Here is a 19,293-nt window from a genome sequence, read left to right as displayed (position 1 = left end):
TGATCTTTTAAGATTCACACTAAATGTAAATGTAATATAAAGTCTTTCCAAGTCTCCACTACGGAACAGATGATTTTCTGTCATGTATACTTCCATCATCATAGCCATGGCATGTATTACTTGTGCTGTGTATAGGTCTGACTTCCCCCTCAGGAAATGTAGCTTCCTTAAGGGCAGGGTCTGTACCTTGTGCTCTGAATCACTGGCCACCAGTACAGGGCCTGCCTCTGGCAGTTCTCAGAGAAGCCTTATTCAGTGACTGATAGAATTTGCAAAGACTCAGATTTTCTGAATAATGAAACTCTAAAAACATCTAAACTAGAGGTATACAACTAAAATTACCTTCATAAAAGTAGTTGTTGCCACTTTTATGAAAGAGTTTGGGAGTTAGAATTGTTACTGTAACAACTGCATGCAATAAACTCCATTTATTATAATCTTACAGATCATTTAAAATTTTCTTCAACTTTTAAAAACAGCTGCAATGACATGATCAATTCTATAAAGCCTAATCAGTTCAGATCAGTCGCTCAGTCGTGTCCAACTCTTTGCGACCCCATGGACTGCAGCACACAAGGCCTCCCTGTCCATCACCAACTCCGGAATTTTATTCAAACTCATGTCCACTGAGTCGGTAATGCCATTCAACCATCTCATCCTCTGTTGTCCCCTTTACCTCCCACCTTCAATCTTTCCCAGCATCAGGGTCTTTTCAAATGAGTCAGCTCTTCACATCAGGTGGCAAAAGTATTGGAGTTTCAACTTCAGCATCAGTCCTTCCAATGAATATTCAGGGCTGATTTCCTTTAGGATGGACTGGTTGGATATCCTTGCAGTCCAAGGGACTCTCAAGAGTCTTCTCCAACACCACAGTTCAAAAGCATCAATTCTTCAGCACTGAGCTTTCTCTATAGCCCAACTCTCACATCCACACATGACTACTGGAAAAACCACAGCCTTAACTAGATGGACCCTTTTTGGCAAAGTAATGTCTCTGCTTTTTAATATGCTGTCTAGGTTGTTCATAACTTTTCTTAGCACATATTCAGGAAAGATTATTAATTTGGAATAAACTGCTCTGGTGTGATATTTTGTGATAAAGAATTTGATGCTCTATGTAAAACAACTTGTTTCTGAAATACAAAAAAAATAAAATCCTCTGGGATTCTTATACTTAACTATATTCATACTGAGAAAAAATTAGGACTCAAATTTATCAGTCTCTGGATGTTTTAGATTATCAATATATACACATATGTAGGGACTTTCATGGTGGGTCAATGGCTAAGACTCATGCTTCCAATGCAGGGGGCCTGAGTTCAATCCCTGGTTAGGGAACTAGGTCCCACATGATGCAGCTAAGAGTTCGCATTCTACAACTAAAGATCCTGAGTGCCGAAACTAAAAGATCACACATCTCACCTGCTACAAGGTCAGAGTTTCCACGGGCTGTAATTAGACTGGGTACAGCCAAATACATAAATAAACATTTAAAATATATTCATAGAGATAGAGAGAGAAAGAAAGACCAAATTTCTTACACCTCAATTGTGTCACCAAAGGTTCAAGTTAAAGCTAAGAGAATATGTATTTCACTGACAAAAATTCTGTGTATTCATAATAGAGTCAGAACCTTAATAACGAGGATTTCACTTTAGTGACAGCCAAGATTTTGCACTGCATTTTTAACACATCAGATACAGCCACAGTTTTATTTATGTCAGAGCTGCAGTTTGTCAAATATCTTATTAGACTCTTCTAAATGCATGTCTGGGTAAATTTTGGTTTATTAAATAATTATAAGTTGTCACTCACTGTAAATGGGTTTAATTGGTGAATTGTATAATAAATACTAATCAGTTAGGGGACTTTCTACAAAATAGAAATTAGTCACCCTTAAGCAGACCTATTTTCATTTTAAATTGACAGGAATAATCCAGTGATGAAAGGAGAGACAAGACACCTTTGAGGCAGAGAGTGGGTGCCAAAGAAGAAAAGTGTTGGGGAAATTCTGAAATTACACCTCTGTGAAGAAAAACAACAAGAAAGAGAAGGAAATTCAGTGGAATAAGGCATGGCAATGTTGGTTTCTTGAGGGAAGAGGCACAGAGAGCTTAGGACACGCCACAATCTCCAGTGAGCCCACCCAGGCTCACTTAGAGACAGAACTACTGGATCTGGCCTTTTACACAATTACAGAGTGGCACGTTGCCTGCTGGGTAATGGTTTCACTCTCCCTGGAAGGATGTGATGGAGACATGGTATCCGGGGCAAAGCAGCACTTGGAACATCAGGTAGGTCTCAGCAAGAGTGTGCCCAGTCTACCGCTGCTGCTGGTACAGGGATGTTCTTAGGGATGCACTAGTGGATTCTTTTTTGTCCTAATGGTTTATATATATATATATATACATATATATATATATATATATATATGTGAGATAGATATATGTACAGTTCAGTTGCTGAATATGAGATATATATATATGAGATAAATATATAAATGATACGTATATGAGATATATATATATATCTCAATATTTTAAACATATAGGAAAAAAGAGAACTAGCACAGTAAACCTATGATTTTGTAGATGCTATGACTGGGGGTGAGGCTGAGTTTCAAAATAAAAAAAGTGGATTTAAAACAGGTTTTTAAAAATATTAAGTAAACTCAAAAATGGGTTAAAGACCTGAATGTAAGGCTGGACAGTTTAAAATTCTTAGAGAAAAGGAAACTCTCTGGCACAAATTGCAGCAGTATCTTTTTTGACTCATCCTCTAGAGTAATTCAAGTAAAAACAAAAATAAGCAAATGGGACCTAATTAAACTTAAAAGTTTCTGCACAGCAAAGGAAACTATAAACAAGACGAAAAGATAGCCCTTAGAATGGGAGAAAATATTTGCAAATGAAACAACTGGCAGATGATTAATCTCCAAAATAAACAAAAAGCTCACGTAGCTCAATATAAAAAACAAACAATCCAATCAACAAATGGACAGAATACTTAAATAGACATCTCTCTAAGGAAAACATATAGACGGCCAGCAAACACATGAAAAGATACTCAACATCACCAATCATTAGAGAAATGCAAATCAAAACTACAATAAGGTATCTCCTCACATATGTCAGAATGGCAATCATCAAAAAAGTATACAAATAATAATGCTAGAGAGGATATGGAGAAAAGGGAACCCTCTTGTACTGTTGGTAGGAATGTAAATTGATATAGCCACTATGGACAATAGTATGGAGGTTCCTTAAAAAACTAAAAACAGAACTATCATATCACTCAGCAATCCCATTATTGGGCATATACCCTGAGAAAACCGTAAGTCCAAAGACACATAGAATTCAATGTTCATTGCAGCACTATTCACAATGCCAGGACATGGAAGCAATCTAAATGTCCATCAACAGAGGAATAGATAAAGAAGATGTAGTACATATATACAATGGAATATTACTCAGCCATAAAAAAGGATTGAAATTGTGCCATTTGCAGAGCTGTGGATGGACCTAAACACTGGTGTAAAGAATGAAGTAAGTCAGAAAGAGAAAAACAAATATTGTATATTGATGCATATATGTGGCATCTAGAAAAATGGTATAGATGATTTTATTTGAAAAACAGAAATAGAGAAACAGACACAGAGAACAAACATGGATACCAATGGGGGTGAGGTGAAATAAATTGGGAATTGGTATTGACACATATACACTACTGATACTATGTATAAAATAGATAATAACCTACTGTATAGCTCAGGGAACTCTACTCAGTGCTCTGTGGTGACCTAAATGGGAAGCAAATCCAAAAAAAGAGGGGACATATGTATACATAAAAGCTAACTCACTTTGCTGTACATTAGAAACTAACACTAAATTAATAAAAAGTAAAAATATTAAGAAAACAAGGATACAAGTGATATGCATTTGAGGCAAATACATTAAAGATGTTTTCCAAAGTACTGAGGGTAGAAAAACACTAGTATGAAGTAATAAAGGAGCAAATACTCTCATATTTGTGACAATGCATTATTGGGGTCTATAAATCAGGAATTGGGTAACACGAATCTCAATATACCAAAAAAATAGTTTGAACATCTGGATCATGTCAAGTTTGCTTTGGTCTTGGAATGCAGGAGCCTGGAACGGAAACTCAGAAATATCACCAAGAATATTTCAATAGGGCTTCCGTGGTGGTTCGGTGGTAAAGAATTCACCTGCCAATGCAGAAGCCATGGGTTCAATCCCTGGTCTAGGAGGATCAGACGTGCTGCGTAGCAACTAAGCCTGTGTGCCACAACTATTGAGCCCATGATCTGGAGCCCAGCACTTGCAACTACTGAGCCCATACACCCTAGAGTCCACGCTCCACAAAAAGAGAAGGTACCTCAATGAGAAGCCCACGTACCCCACTAAAGAGCAGCCCTTGCTCACTGCAACTAGAGAAAAGCGGACACAGCAACGAAGATCAGCACAGCCATAAATAAATAAATGAAATTATTAAAAAAGAATATTTCAATATATTACATTTGATTAGGAGGCCATGAAATAGAAGCTGATGATTAAACTCGTATGTAGTGCAAAACACACGTCAAAAATTATCTTTAAGATTATTTTTAATAATAAGATTATTATTCAATAATACTTACTTTCCCTTTTTAATTGTGTTCCTACCAAGCAATGGATCAAGGACTGGGTCTATTGTTTCCTCAAGGTTTTCAATTAAGATGACATCTCCAAAGGCCAAAGCAGTTTCAATGTCATTCAAAAACCTTAAAATTCAGTCAGAATCAAGAAAAATGTAAATAAGCATAGGGAAACTATTCAAAATTATTTATGCTCAATTATATTTAGTTTAATGTAAATATTTTAAATGGGACTTTGAGAAAACTGTTTTGTAAAGCAATATTTTCTTCAATTAAAATACACGGAAATTAAAGATTAGATTGAGATAAATTTCAGTTATATGTTCCAAAATGAAATTCAGTAGTGTGAAGTAATAAGTCCATGTGTAGATTACTTTTGATGGTAATCATGGTTAAAAATAAATAGAACCTACCCAAACACAAATCACTCCAGTATTCTTGTCTGGAGAATCCCATGGATGGAGGAGCCTGGCGGGCTACAGCCCATGGGGTCGCAAAGAGTCAGACATGACTGAAGCGACTTAGCATGCACCCAAACATTGCAAATTTAAATTATTTCAACAGGTCCTCTTTTGAAAAAAATTCAAATTAAATGCTTTGCGGTTTTATCAAATTTTCATTTTTTTAAACGTTTAGATTCAGTCATGCAGAGAACTATCATTGGATTTCATTGCCACTCTCCAAAAATACTCTTTTGCCTTCAAAAATAATTTCCTTCAAGTATTCAGATCAGCAAGGAGACCACTTATCTGCACAACTGCAGACATTCTTTATTTCATTTTACATGTCAAAAAATGATGGAGGGGTAAAATGAAATATAAGTAAGTCTAAAATTATTTATTTGGCATTAACTGAAGACCAACTACATACAAGACAGCTCTGTACTTTTCACAAAACACTGTCATGCCAACCGAGTGACAGAAAATCTCAGAGCAGATTCAGTTCTCAAAAGTGATATGCAAAGCTTGACTAAAAAAATTATCTTCAGGCACTCAACCTTGGGAATTGAGCTGTGTTAAAGCTCCACTGTAGGCAGAGTACATATTTAGCAATGTAACTGGAAACCTCATTAAGCCTAGAGGTGCAGTTGACAATTCTTGGGTTACCATAAGCCAAAGTCCTAGAGAAGGATTATAATGTATCATATTTCCATTCTTGGCCATAGGAAAATTTTCTTCTCACATGAAGTGCATGTTCTAGCCTTCCAACTAACTTTTTCAGGTAAGTGGATGCACGCCACCCAACGTAAACACCTTTTCAACAGAGATCCTTTATGTGAGTAGGCAGATAAACAAGTTGTACCAAATTATCACATTCCAAAGTGGCAGAGAGGTCTAAGAAATGCCAAGACTTGGTAAAAATGAAACCCATTTCCATCAGCTCAACATAGAATCAACCCTTCAGATTTCACATACCTCTTCTGGCCCAAGTGTGTGACTTTCAGGTCAGTCCCATACTTGTTCTTGATCCACTTAATTCCTTGCTGCTGGGGGTCGATCATCAGGGGCCAGCGCTCACAGTGCATCAGGATAGCGGCGTTCTCCGTGGATATCCTGTCACTGGGCAGTCCTTCGTTATTCCAGGTGGCAGTGGCAGCCTCATCCGTCAACAGGGCAATCATGTCCAGGCCTTCAGTTATTGGGATGGAGACCTTGAGAATCAGAGTCAGGCAATGAACTGCCAGAGTACCAGCGCATGACAGACAAGAAAACAACAGACCAAAGCCAAGAGAACACATACGAATTCTCCTACAATGCTCAAAAGCCAAGTAAAACTCTCATCACAAAATACAATTCAACCCAGTAAGCCTAGGGTTTATCTCTCAGAATTCTGTCAACTGCAGCATTCAACATCTGGTTTGTTACTGCATCTATCTGGCTTCAAGTGAACGGGACTTCACCCTCTATACACACCTACAGCAACCCAAACAAGGTGAGTGTGAATTTAGACTCCAGGAAGTATGGCAGGACAAGAGAAATGTACTTCGCCCAATGGAGTCATCACCCAACATCAGCAATACTAAAATGCACTCTTTTGCTCAGGCATTTCATCTTTTTCTATAGATCAACACTACAGAGAGTTGACTTCTCTGTCCGGGGTGGGTTCATGGAATGTATTCAGTCCACTGGTGCTCCATCCGCCTGTAGTTGCCCAGCAACCTTGACTCAGCCTCTCCTCTGAGAGGGAATTGTCTTCAGTGTGGCAGTGAAAAAAGTAAAAGTGTTAGCTGCTCAGTCGTGTTTGATTCTTTTTGACCCCATGGACTGTAGCCCCCCTCTGTCCATGGAATTCTCCAGGCAAGAATATTGGAGTGGGTAGCCATTCCCTTCTCCAGGGGATCTTCCTGATCCAGGGATCAAACCTGGGCCTCTTGCATTGCAGGTAGATTCTTTACCACCTGAGCCACCAGGAGGAGCATTGAAAAGTAGGGAGTTGCTGGTGGAAGGGATAAATTAGGGGTTCAGGGTAAAATAGATAAGCAACAGGGATTTACCGTATAATCTAGGATATAATGTTCAATATCTTATAATAACCTATAGAAAATCATCTGAAAAAATACAAATACATAACTGAATCATTTTGCTGTATACCTTAAATTAACACAATATTGTAAATCAACTATGTTTCAATAAAAAAAGAAGGAAGTTCTTCAATAAAAAAAGTGGGAAGTTGTCTCTTTTAAAAGAGAGAGAAAAGAGGAGAAATCTATTTTAATGGTAAGGATCAGTTCTTTACAAAATGGACTCAATTTGCAAAAAATAAGCAAGATTGTAGAACAGAATTTATTACGGAATTTGTTCGATTGGTCGTCAATCACCAAACATTTACTAAGCACCTCTTACATACATCTGGAGACTCCACGGTCAGCGAGATGAGTAAAGAGCTAGTCTCCTGGCTGAGTCTGGGGGCCAACAGGGAAACATGGCTCAACAAGAGACAGAAGTAAGAGCCTGACCTGGCTGAAGTAGCCAGGGGCGGCTGGGACAGCGGTAGTAGGTGTTTGACTTCTTGGCTGCCCACAGAGCTTCAGCAAACAGAATGCTGGAAGCATTCCCACAGTGAAGGTGGGATGCAGTGTGAGGTTAGTACAGGAAAAGTTAGCATAAAATGCCTACTGTTCTGGACAATGTTATCTTATAAATATATCAAAATCTCTCTCCTAGTACCAGGAACAACAAACCTTGATATCTGATTCCACACACAGGTTCCTTAAAGATACAAGCATTCTCCTGTTAGCAAGAGCCCAGTGGCTTTTATTTCTTACCTTCTAATGAATACAAGCAATTTAAAACAACTGGAGGCTTAAGATAACGCTAATTTTTGAAGCTATAAGGAGTAACAGAAGGTACACATACAGATCTTGTATCGGAATTCAATAGTTTGCATTGTTTGAGCACCTACTGTGTCCATAGCGCAGTGCGGGGGATGAAAGCGAGTCTCCCTTTGTTAATGGCCACTTTAACTTACTAGGTTGGCCAAAACGCTCATTTGAGTTTTTCCATAAGATGTTACAAACAAACCTGAAGGAAATTTCTGGCCAACCCAATAGTAGGCAAAACAAAGCAGGTAACTCACACTAAAGAATATCATAAATACTGTAAAACACTTGGAGACTTAAAATTTTAGAAACAAAGTTTACGATATTTGCTTTATAGTATTATGTTCAAATAGGCAGGTATTTGTATGACTACATAGAAATTTTTTTCATCAAAAAAACTAATAGTTACAATATGGTTATCACTTTCACAGTAAGTTTTAACCTAAGTTTACACTGAGGAAAATAAACCTCAATTCATATATATCTTTTTAATCCACTCTTCTTTGCAGAATTCCTTGAAGGAGTATGCAGAAAAGAATATTAGTTCAGAAACCAAGAGCAAAGAGGAAGTCCAAAGTCAGCCTAGCAAGTCAGTATCTAATTGCTTCATTGAATACTGCAACATGCTGTCAGTCTGAGTGAGTGAAGTCGCTCAGTCGTGTCCGACTCTTTGCGACCCCATGGACTGTAGCCTACCAGGCTCCTCCGTCCATGGGATTCTCCAGGCAAGAGTACTGGAGTGGGTTGCCATTTCCTTCTCCAAGGGATCTTCCCGACCCAGGGATCGAACCCAGGTCTCCGGCATTGGAGGCAGACGCTTTAACCTCTGAGCCACCAGGGAAGTTGTCAGTCTAGATGGACCTTAAAAAAGAGAGGAGGAGGAAAAAGGCTCCCTTCTTAAGAAGCTATTACTAGAGAGAAGCAGGCTGGAAGGAAGCACACGCCCTGAGCCAAGCTAGACTAATCCTAACACCAAATGCCAATCAGAATCCTCTGGTAACTGATCAAAGGATAAAAGGGAACTTCCTGATGAGGTAAGACTCCCAGTTAACAGAACAAGTGATATTTGTAAGGTTTTAAGTGTTTACAAAATTTACTCATATACATTTGCTCTGTTCCTTGCCTCACTTAACTCTTACAGGAGTTCTGCAAAGGAGGTCTCTCCCTCCCTCTTTTTTTGCTTAGGACACTGAGACTTGGTTAACTCCATGTATAGTAATTCCATGTATTTGTCTATAAACTGCTAGGTCAGATTAATGAGTGGAGTGAAAATACCTCCTTGAACTTGGCCATGTCTTCATTTGTCTGCCCAGCAGATGATGGCTTTGGATGGAAACAATTTTGGGTAACAATTTTATCTGTACCCTCAAGGTCACATATGCCTACTGTCCTTGTCCTTTTCAGTTACCACCCCTTCAGTTCAGTCGCTCAGTCGTGTCCGACTCTTTGCGACCCCATGAATCGCAGCACGCCAGACTTCCCTGTCCATCACCAACTCCCCGAGTTTACCGAAACTCATGTCCATCGAGTCGGTGATGCCATCCAGCCATCTCATCCTCTGTCGTCCCCTTCTCCTCCTGCCCCCAATCCTTCCCAGCATCAGGGTCTTTTCCAATGAGTCAACTCTTCGCATGAGGTGGTCAAAGTATTGGAGTTTCAGCTTCAACATCAGTCCTTCCAATGAATACCCAGGACTGATCTCCTTTAGGATGGACTCGTTGGATCTTCTTGCAGTCCAAGGGACTCTCAAGAGTCTTCTCCAACACCACAGTTCAAAAGCATCAATTCTTTGGTGCTCAGCTTTCTTCACTGTTCAACTCTCACATCCATTCATGGCCACTGGAAAAACCATAGCCTTGACTAGATGGACCTTTGTTGGCAAAGTAATGTCTCTGATTTTAAATATGCTGTCTAGGTTGGTCATAACTCTCCTTCCAAGGAGTAAGCGTCTTTTAATTTCATTGCTGCAATCACCATCTGCAGTGATTTTGGAGCTCCCTAAAATAAAGTCTGACACTGTTTCCCCATCTATTTCCCATGAAGTGATGGGACCAGATGCCATGATCTTAGTATTCTGAATGTTCAGTTTTAAGCCAACTTTTTCACTCTCCTCTTTCACTTTCATCAAGAGGCTTTTTAGTTCTTCTTCACTTTCTGCCATTAGGGTGATATCATTCGCATATCTGATTTTATTGATATTTCTCCCAGCAATCTTGATTCCAGCTTGGGCTTCATCCAGCCCAGCATTTCTCATGATGTACTCTGCATATAAGTTAAATAAGCAGGGTGACAATATACAGCCTTGACGTACTACTTTTCCTATTTGGAACCAGTTTGTTGTTCCATGTCCAGTTCTAACTGTTGCTTCCTGACCTGCATACAGGTTTTTCAAGAGGCAGGTCAGGTGGTCTGGTATGCCCATCTCTTTCAGAATTTTCCACAGTTTATTGTGATCCACACAGTCAAAGGCTTTGGCATAGTCAATAAAGCAGAAATAGATGTTTTTCTGGAACTCTCTTGCTTTTTCGATGATCCAGCGGACGTTGGCAATTTGATCTCTGGTTCCTCTGCCTTTTCTAAAACCAGCTTGAACATCTGGAAGTTCACAGCTCACATATTGCTGAAGCCTGGCTTGGAGAATTTTGAGCTTCACTTTACTAGCGTGTGAGATGAGTGCAACTGTGTGGTAGTTTGAGCATTCTTTGGCATTGCCTTTCTTTGGGATTGGGATGAAAACTGACCTTTTCCAGTCCTGTGGCCACTGCTGAGTTTTCCATATTTGCTGGCATATTGAGTGCAGCACGTATTCTAGGTACGTCATATAAGTGGAATCACACAATATTCATCCTTTTATGACTGATTAATTTCCCTTGGCATAAAATCTACAAGATTCATCCATGTTGCAATGTGTGCCAGAATTTCCTTCCTTTTTAAGATTGAATAATATTCCACTGTATGTATATGCCACATTTTCTTTATCCATTCATGTACTGATGGACATCTGGACTTCTTCCACCTTTTGGCTATTTCTGAATAATGCTGTTGTGAACAAATGTAGACTTACCTGAGCCCTTGCTTTTATTTCCTTTGGCTAGTAGATTCCCCAACCAGGTTGGATTGTATGGTTGGATTATATGGTAATTCTATTGAGAAACTGTACCATATATTTAACCACTAACTTTCAACTACACTCACATCTCTGCCGAACCTAAAATAGAACATTCCATTCCTTAATTGTTCTTCTGACTGTCACATGAACTTCCCTGCCTTCTTTTCCTCCTGGCTTATCTGCCCATCACCCTGTATACCCTGGCTGAAGTAACACATTCTTGTCCTCTCCTTTTGGTCCCAGACTGTGAGTATTGCTGATGCAAACTTTATTACTGTGACTACAAATTTATCTTTTCCAAATTCTACTTTGGCTTCTCAAAGTTGCTTGGCAAGACTTTAACATCTATTCTCTGATTGCCTTTAATGGATACATTTTGATGTTTTTGCCACTCTCCTTGCAAACATTCTCATTTCAATTTTCTTATCTTCAGCTGATTAGCACTGCAATTTCCTGCTTCCTGAAGAGAAGAGAGACCAGCAGCTACAACTACAACTTTTTTCTATCAGCATCTCTGCCTGCCTATGTCCCCTTTTCTCCCCCTTCCCTCCAACTAAGTTGAAGGAGTCTTGCTTCTTCTACCTGAGGGTCATTCCCTTTTCCTCTATTCTTATCCATTCTTCCCAGTTCCTGATGGATCAGACCTCTTCCCTGTTTTATCATCAGTAATTCCTTTTCCATTCCTTCTCTGGAAGACTAGAAACATGTTCCAGCCTTACTCATAAAACAAAACAAAACAAAACAAAAACAACCCTTCACTTGGCTTCATGTCTCAACCAGGCGCTTCTGTTTATCCCCTTCTCTTCAAAGCCAACTCCTACAAGAATAGCCTGTCTTTTCTGCCTACTTCCTGTATAACTCAGTGCAATCTGCTTCTGGCTCATTACACCCTTGGGGTCAGAAAAGACTTTCATACTTCCAAGTCTGATGACACTTTCAGTTCCTAGCTATTCTCTCACTTGTCTCTATGGCTTTGGCATCACTGATCATCCCCATCTTTATACTCTTACCTCCTATGATACCACTCTTGCCTTGGGCTTCTCCAATCTCTGACTGCACCTTCTTCATCTTCCTCAACTTCCTACTTACATGTCAGCACTGACTCGGCTCACTTCACTCTAAACATCTTTCCTAGGTGATCTTACCACATGTGTAGTTTCAAGAACTATCTATACATTAGTGACTCCCAAATCTCACTCTCACCCAGTAATGTTCTTGTCCAGTTCTCTACCGGTTATTGACACTTGAATGTTTTAGAGACACTTCAAAACCAAACTCTTCATCGTTTCTCCTAAAATGATTTTAATCTGAGGGAATGGTACCTGCATATATTTACTTTCTCCCCATCAACCCTTATATTGTTTCATCAGCTCTTCTTCCTTGCCTTCTCTGGAATCACTCTCCTGCTTGTTACATCCACTGTCATCACTTTGTTCAGTACATTGTCTTCTGGGCTGTCACTCTTAATTGGTAACAAGAGTCTCTTTCCCCTCCAAGTGACTGCTTTTTTGGTGGCCAGTGTGAGCTTTTCAAATGGATAATACTGATCATGTCACAGACCTGCTTAAAATCCTTCAATGACTGCCCATGCTTAGGATTAAGTTCACATTTCTTTTCTCAGCTTATTACATAGGGGTTATAATATGGCCCCTCACTGATTCTGTAATGTTTATCTACAATTTCTGATTTATAACTGTACAGTTCACCTACATTTTAAGTTATTTAACATTCTAATACTTAAATCATTTGGAACTCTTTTTATTTCCCATGAAACCATAAAGGGGAGCCCTAACTATATTTCAGCCCAAATAGTTGGTGAGTTGAGCTATCACTATTTATTGAATAATCTATTACTTCCCCCACTGATCTGAAATACACATTTAAGCATACATTTATTCTAAAATATGTACTGATAAGGCTGGTAGTTTGTCAAAGATTAAATACAGAGTTACCATACAACTCAGAAAATTCCACTCCTAGGTATATATCAAAGAGAACAAAACGTATCCACACACAAAAACTTGTACATGAATAATTCAACTGTTTATAGCCACATTATTCATAATAATCAAAAAGTAGAAACAACCCAAATAACCATCAATGGATGAATGGATAAATGAAATGTGATATATCCACATTTATATTCCAATAATAAGGAATATTATTCAGTCATAGAAAGGGATAAAATACTGATACAGGTTATATCATGGATGAATCTTAAAAACATGCTAAGTGAAAGAAGTCAGTCATAAAATATCACATATGTTCATTCATATGACATGTTCAGAACAGGCAAATTTATAGATATATGAAATAGATTAATGGTTGTCTATGCCCAGTAAGGATTGGGGGATTGTGGGTGACAGCTAATGAGTATGGGGTTTACACTGAGAATGGTGAAAATGCTCTAGAATTTACTGTGATGAGAGCTGCACAGTTGTGTGAATACACTAAACACCACTGAATCGTATGCTTTAAATGGGTGAATCATAAGGTGTATAAATTATCTCTCAATGAAAAAAAAATACTGAACACCTACAATGTTCCAGGCACCATTCTAGGATAGAGTAGTGAACGAAATACACAAAATACTTGCTTCCATGGATCTTATGTTTTTTCTGGGGGAGAGGAAAGATGTTAACCATAACAAAGCAATGTATTAGCAAGTAATAGATGCTATAGTGGAAAAAATAGAGTAGAATGAGGCATGCTGAGGGATAAAGGTTGTAATCACATCTAGGAATTTGTAGTATTCTTGCCTTGAGAAACCCATGAACAGTATGAAAAGGCGAAAAGATATGACACCGGAAGAGCAGCGTGCCAGGTTGGTAGGTGTCCAATATGCTACTGGGAAAAAGTGGAGAAATAACTCCAAAAAGAATGAAGAGGCTGAGCCAAAGTGTAAATGATGCCCAGTTGTGGATGTATCTGGTGGTGAAAGTAATGTGTCCGATGCTGTAAAGAACAATATTGCATAGGAACCTGGAATGTTAGGTCCATGAATCAAGGTAAATTAGAGTGGTCAAACAGGAGAAGGCAAGAGACAACGTGGACATTTTAGCAATCAGTGAACTAAAATGGATGGGAATGGGCAAATTTAACTCAGATGACAATTATATCTACTACTGTGGGCAATGATTCCTTAGAAGGAATGGAGTAGCCCTCATAGACAGCAAAGGAGTCTGAAACACAGTGTGTGCTTAGTTGCTCAGTCATGTCCAACTCTTTGCAACCCCGTGGGTTGTAGCCAATCAGGCTCCTCTGTCTATGGGATTCTCCAGGCAAGAATACTGGAGTGGGTTGTCATTTCCTCCTCCAGAGGATCTTCCCAACCCAGGGACTGAACTCAGATCTCCTGCATTGCATGTGGATCCTTTACTGAGTAAATATTTATTTAGTAAATATTATTTAAAAGTCACAGCAAAGGCATATCATCATTTGGGTACAATATCAAAATGGACAAATAATCTCAGTTTGTTTCCAAGATAAACCATTCAACATCACAGTAAACTACTTCTATTTTCCAATTACTAATGCCGAAAAAGCTGAAGTCCAATGGTTCTATGAAGACCTACAAGACCTTTTAGAACTAACTCCCCTAAAAGATGTCCTTTCATCACAGGGGATTGGAATGCAAAATAGAAAGTCAAGCGTTACCTGGAGTAATAGGCAAATTTGGCATTGGAGTACAAAATGAAGCAGAGCAAAGGCTAATAGAGTTTTGCCAAGAGAACACACTGGTCATAGAAAACACCATCTCCCAACAACATAAGAGACAACTCTACACGTGGACATCACCAGATGGTCAATACAAAAATCAGACTGATTATATTCTTTGCAGCCAAAGATGGAGAAGCTCTATACAGTCAGCAAAAACAAGACCAGGAGTTGACTGTGGCTCAGATCATGAACTCCTTATTGCCAAATTCAGACTTAAATTGAAGAAAGTAGGGAAAACCAATAGACCATTCAGGTATGACCTAAATCAAATCCCTTACGATTATAGTGGAAGTGACAAATAGATTCAAGGGATTAGATCTGACAGAATACCTGAAGAACTATGGACAGAGGTTCTTAGCATTGTATAGGAGGCAGTGACCAAAACCATCCCCAAGAAAAAGAAATGCAATAAGGCAAAATGGTTGTCTGAGGAGGTCTTACATATAGCTGAGAAAAAAAGAGACGCAAAAGGCAACGTAGAAAGGGAAAGATATAGCCAACTGAATGCAGAGTTTCAGAGAATAGCAAAGAGAGATAAGAAGGCCGTCTTAAGTGAACAATTCAAAGAAACAGAGGAAAACAATAGAATGGGAAAGACTAGAGATCTTTTCAAGAAAATTGGAGATACCAAGGGAACATTTCATGCATGTATGGGCATGATAAAGGACAGAAACAGTACGAACCTAATAGAAGCAGAAGAGATTAAGAAGAGGTGACAAGAATATACAGAAGAACTATACCAAAAAAGTCTTAAAGACCCAGATTATCATGAATGTGTGATCACTTACCTAGAGCCAGACATCCTGAAGTGTGAAGTCAAGCAGGCCTTAGGAAGTATCACTATGAACAAAGCTAGTGGAGGTGACAGAATTCCAGCTGAGCTATTTCACATCCTAAGATATGATGATGTGAAAGTGCTGCACTCAATATGCCAGCAAATTAGGAATACTTAGCAGTAGCCACAGGATTGGAAAAGGTCAGTGTTCATTCCAGTCCCAAAGAAGGGCAATGCCATGTTCAAAATACTAAACAATTACACTCATTTCACAAGCTAGCAAGATAATGCTCAAAATCCTTCAAGCTAGGTTTCAACAGTACATGAATCAAGAACTTCCAGATGTACAAGCTGGATTTAGAAAAGGCAGAGGAACCCTGAGATCAAATTGCCAACATCTGTTGGATAACAGAAAAAGGAAGGGAATTCCAGAAAAACATCTACTTCTACTTCATTGACTATTCTAAAGCCTTTGGCTGTGCGGATCACAAGAAATTGTGGAAAATTCTTCAAGAGCTGGGAATACCAGAACACCTTATTTGCTTCCTGTTTGAACAAAGAGCCAGTTGATGGAAGTGAGTGGGGCAACTATGTCCTAAGTGTAAACAGTTCAAGACAGAGGAAACAGCTAGTGCAAAGGGCCTGAGGCTGGAGCATATGTGGTAAATTCACGGAAGATGGCCCAGTGTGACCAGAGCAGATGAGTGAGGAAAGGAATTACAGAAAGTGAGTTACAGGGAGATATAGTAGGTCCCCTACACATGAATGAGTTCTATTTTGAGAGCACAGTCATTAGTCCACTTGGCTCCTAAGTCCAACAAAGTTAGCCTATCTACCCAACTAACACAATTGGCTATGTAGCACTGTACTGTAATAGGTTTATAATAATTTTGACACAAATGATACATTAAAAAAACACACACATAAGAAAATGTTCTTTTAATCTTAAAGTACCTTGAAAAAGTATAGAAGTACAGTAAAACAATTGGCATACAGGGGCTGGCATCAAGTGAACAGGAAAGAAGAGTTATTGACTGGAGTATGTAGAGGAGGTGGGAGATGGTAGAGCTGAAGGACTGTCAGCAATAGGAGACAGAGAGCAAGCTGCATGCCTTACGTTGATGGAACAAATGTACATTCACATCTTTGAAAGTTTGCAACTTGAAGGTTCGTATGTAAGAGACTTACTATAATGGGGCCAAATCACTGAGGGTTTTATAAGCATCTGCAGGGTTTCTAGCTTTTGCTCTAAGGGCAGTGGGAAGTCAACAGAAGGATTTTAGAAAAAAAAGTTACTTAATCTGACTTGCATCATATCACACTGGCTGATATGTTGAGATCTGATTTGGAGAGAGGCAACAAAAATAGAAGCAAGGAAACCAGTTAGAAAGTTTTCACAGTAACTGAAGAGGAAGCTGATGGCTTGGCTCAGGATGGAAGCAGTGAAGGTGTTGAAAAGTGGTCAGATTCTGAATATATTTTAAAGGTACAGCCCACAGAATTTCCTAGATAGATTGGATGTGGGTGTCAGAAAAAGACTGACATCAAAGTGACTCCAAAGTCTTTTAGCCTGAGCTAACACAAGGATAGACCTACCATTAAACAAATCGGGAACACTTGAGTAGAAGTTTTATGGGGAAGATTAGGAATTCAGTTTGGATGTTCTACATTTGAGACATCTTTCAGACACAGAAGTGAAGATGCCATTGTCTGGCTGCAGGTATACATTTGGGAGTTAGTGGGGTCCAGGTGACATTTAAAGTCATGAACCTAGCTAAGAAGCAGCTCAAAGACTGAAGTGTAGGTCATTTCAACATTAAGAGATTGGGGCAGGTGTGTGTGCTTTGTCGCTCAGTCATGTCCGACTCTTTGTGACCCCATGGACTGCAGCCCACCAGGCTCCTCTGTCCATGGGGATTCTCGAGGTAAGAATACCCTCCTCCAGGGGATCTTCCCAACCCAGAGATCGAACCCAGGTTTCCCGCATTGCAGGCGGATTCTTTACCGTCTGAGCCACTGGGGCAGGGTGGGGAAGAAAAAAAATCAAGAAGTCTGAGAAAAACTGACCAGTGGGGTTATGTGGAAGGTGAAGGGAGGGTGATTCAAGAGAATCAAATATTGTTGGGAGGATGGAGTGATCCACTGCATCAAATTCAGTCAAGTATGATGAGAAAGAAAAAGAACCACTCAACTTAGCAATGTGATAATAGGCATTTTGGTGGCATGGTAGGGATGAAAGTCTGTCTGGAGTGACTTAGAAATATGGAGGAAGGATGTGGAGACAGTGAATATCCATTCCTCTTCTGAAGTGATGACTGTAAATGAGAGCAGAGAAATGGAGTAGCTTGAGGGGCATGGAGAGTTGAGAGAAATGTGCAGATATATTTGTTTTTAATGAGAGAAATAACTACATGTTCGAGTGCTAGTGGGAATGATGTAGTAATGAATCAGTCCAGATAGGAAAATTGAAGACAACAGAAAGGGGAGAATTTGTCTTGAATTGTCCTCAAGGAAAGGAAAGGGGATGAAAACTAGTACATTACCCAAATGGCTGGCCCTGAATAGAAGTATCAGGAGGAAAGATGGTATATTAGTAGAAATGTTAGGAGGTGATAGATGCACTTGCATTTGCACATCATCATATATTAAATATATCAAATATCTCTGCATCCTTAAATGACTCTGATCTCTATTCTAGTTTTCTATTTCCCTTGAAGACCCACGTTGTTGTAATTACTTTAGCTTTCGAAAATATTTTAATACTGTGAAGTCCAAGTGTCCTCTTACTGTTTGATTCCAAAATTACATTGGTGTTGTTGAAAATATATTCTTCCAGAAAACTTTAGAATCTCTGGGTCAAGTTAAAATATAACTCCTCTTGAAATTCTGACTTTGAGTTAAATTTGTTTATTAGATTTTGGAGTTTTGATGCATTTAGAATACACAGTCTTCATTTCTAGGAATGCATTAAGGATTGCGGACTTACTTTATAAGAGTTCTCTCTAAGGCTACCTTAAATATGTACACAGGTTGTTAATAAATGACATGCTTAGCTTAGAGATTGTTTAAAAGGACACAAAGAGTAGTCATTTGTTGGTGGGCTAATTTATGAACTGTCAAAATCCCCAGGATACCCAAGTCAAAATGACAAGCCAGAGACACTCAGGAGAGTAAGGAGCTCTAGCAAATACCCTATATACTGTGGAGCAGGATGAGGAGTTGCTTCTTGGAAAGGCAGGATGAGGCAACACTGATGAGGAAAAATTCATCAAAAAAACATTAACATGAATAAACAATTTCAGCTCCTCTTGAACCCTGGCACATGTTCATATAGATGTGATTATCCTTCCACTTTGCTGTGACTGAATCTAGAAGGAGTATAAAATAAGTAGTTCAAATGGCATCACTGACTTGATGGACATGAGTTTGAGCAAGCTCTGGGAGTTGTTGATGGACAGGGAATCCTGGTCTGCTACAGTCCATGAGGTCGCAAAGAGTCAGACACAACTGAGCGACTGAACTGAGAAACTGGAAACCTCTATTCTATAGAACAAACATTTTTTAGGTTTTATATAGCATTTTCTGCCAGGAGTCTTATAGACAAAAAAATCTCTTCCAAAAGGATGTCATTTATACAACCTGAAATCTCTTTCTTCCTTTAGCACACAGCTCTTCCCAGAGATGAGTGAGAATGAGCTGGTCATGTTTGAGGA

The 19,293-nt window shown here is 39.1% G+C and overlaps 1 protein-coding gene across 5 annotated transcripts in view; it reads right to left on the bottom strand.

The window, feature by feature from the left end:
- DNAH11 (dynein axonemal heavy chain 11) overlaps positions 1–19,293 on the bottom strand; it is a 364,135-nt gene that overhangs the window by 87,421 nt on the left and 257,421 nt on the right. For all 5 annotated transcript variants that reach the window (XM_081536384.1, XM_081536387.1, XM_081536386.1 and 2 more), the window contains 2 exons: positions 6,073–6,308; positions 4,661–4,783 (listed from right to left, as the gene is read on the bottom strand). In XM_081536384.1, coding sequence (XP_081392510.1) covers positions 4,661–4,783; positions 6,073–6,308 — 359 coding nt within the window. The remainder of the gene's footprint in view (positions 1–4,660; positions 4,784–6,072; positions 6,309–19,293) is intronic.

The sequence above is a fragment of the Giraffa tippelskirchi genome, chromosome 10 (assembly GCF_054371585.1).
Source record: "Giraffa tippelskirchi isolate mGirTip1 chromosome 10, T2T-mGirTip1v1.2.pri, whole genome shotgun sequence".
In the NCBI taxonomy this organism is placed as follows: Eukaryota; Metazoa; Chordata; class Mammalia; order Artiodactyla; family Giraffidae; genus Giraffa; species Giraffa tippelskirchi.
Note: the sequence above shows the minus strand (reverse complement) of the source record. Positions and strands in the feature narration are given on the sequence as shown.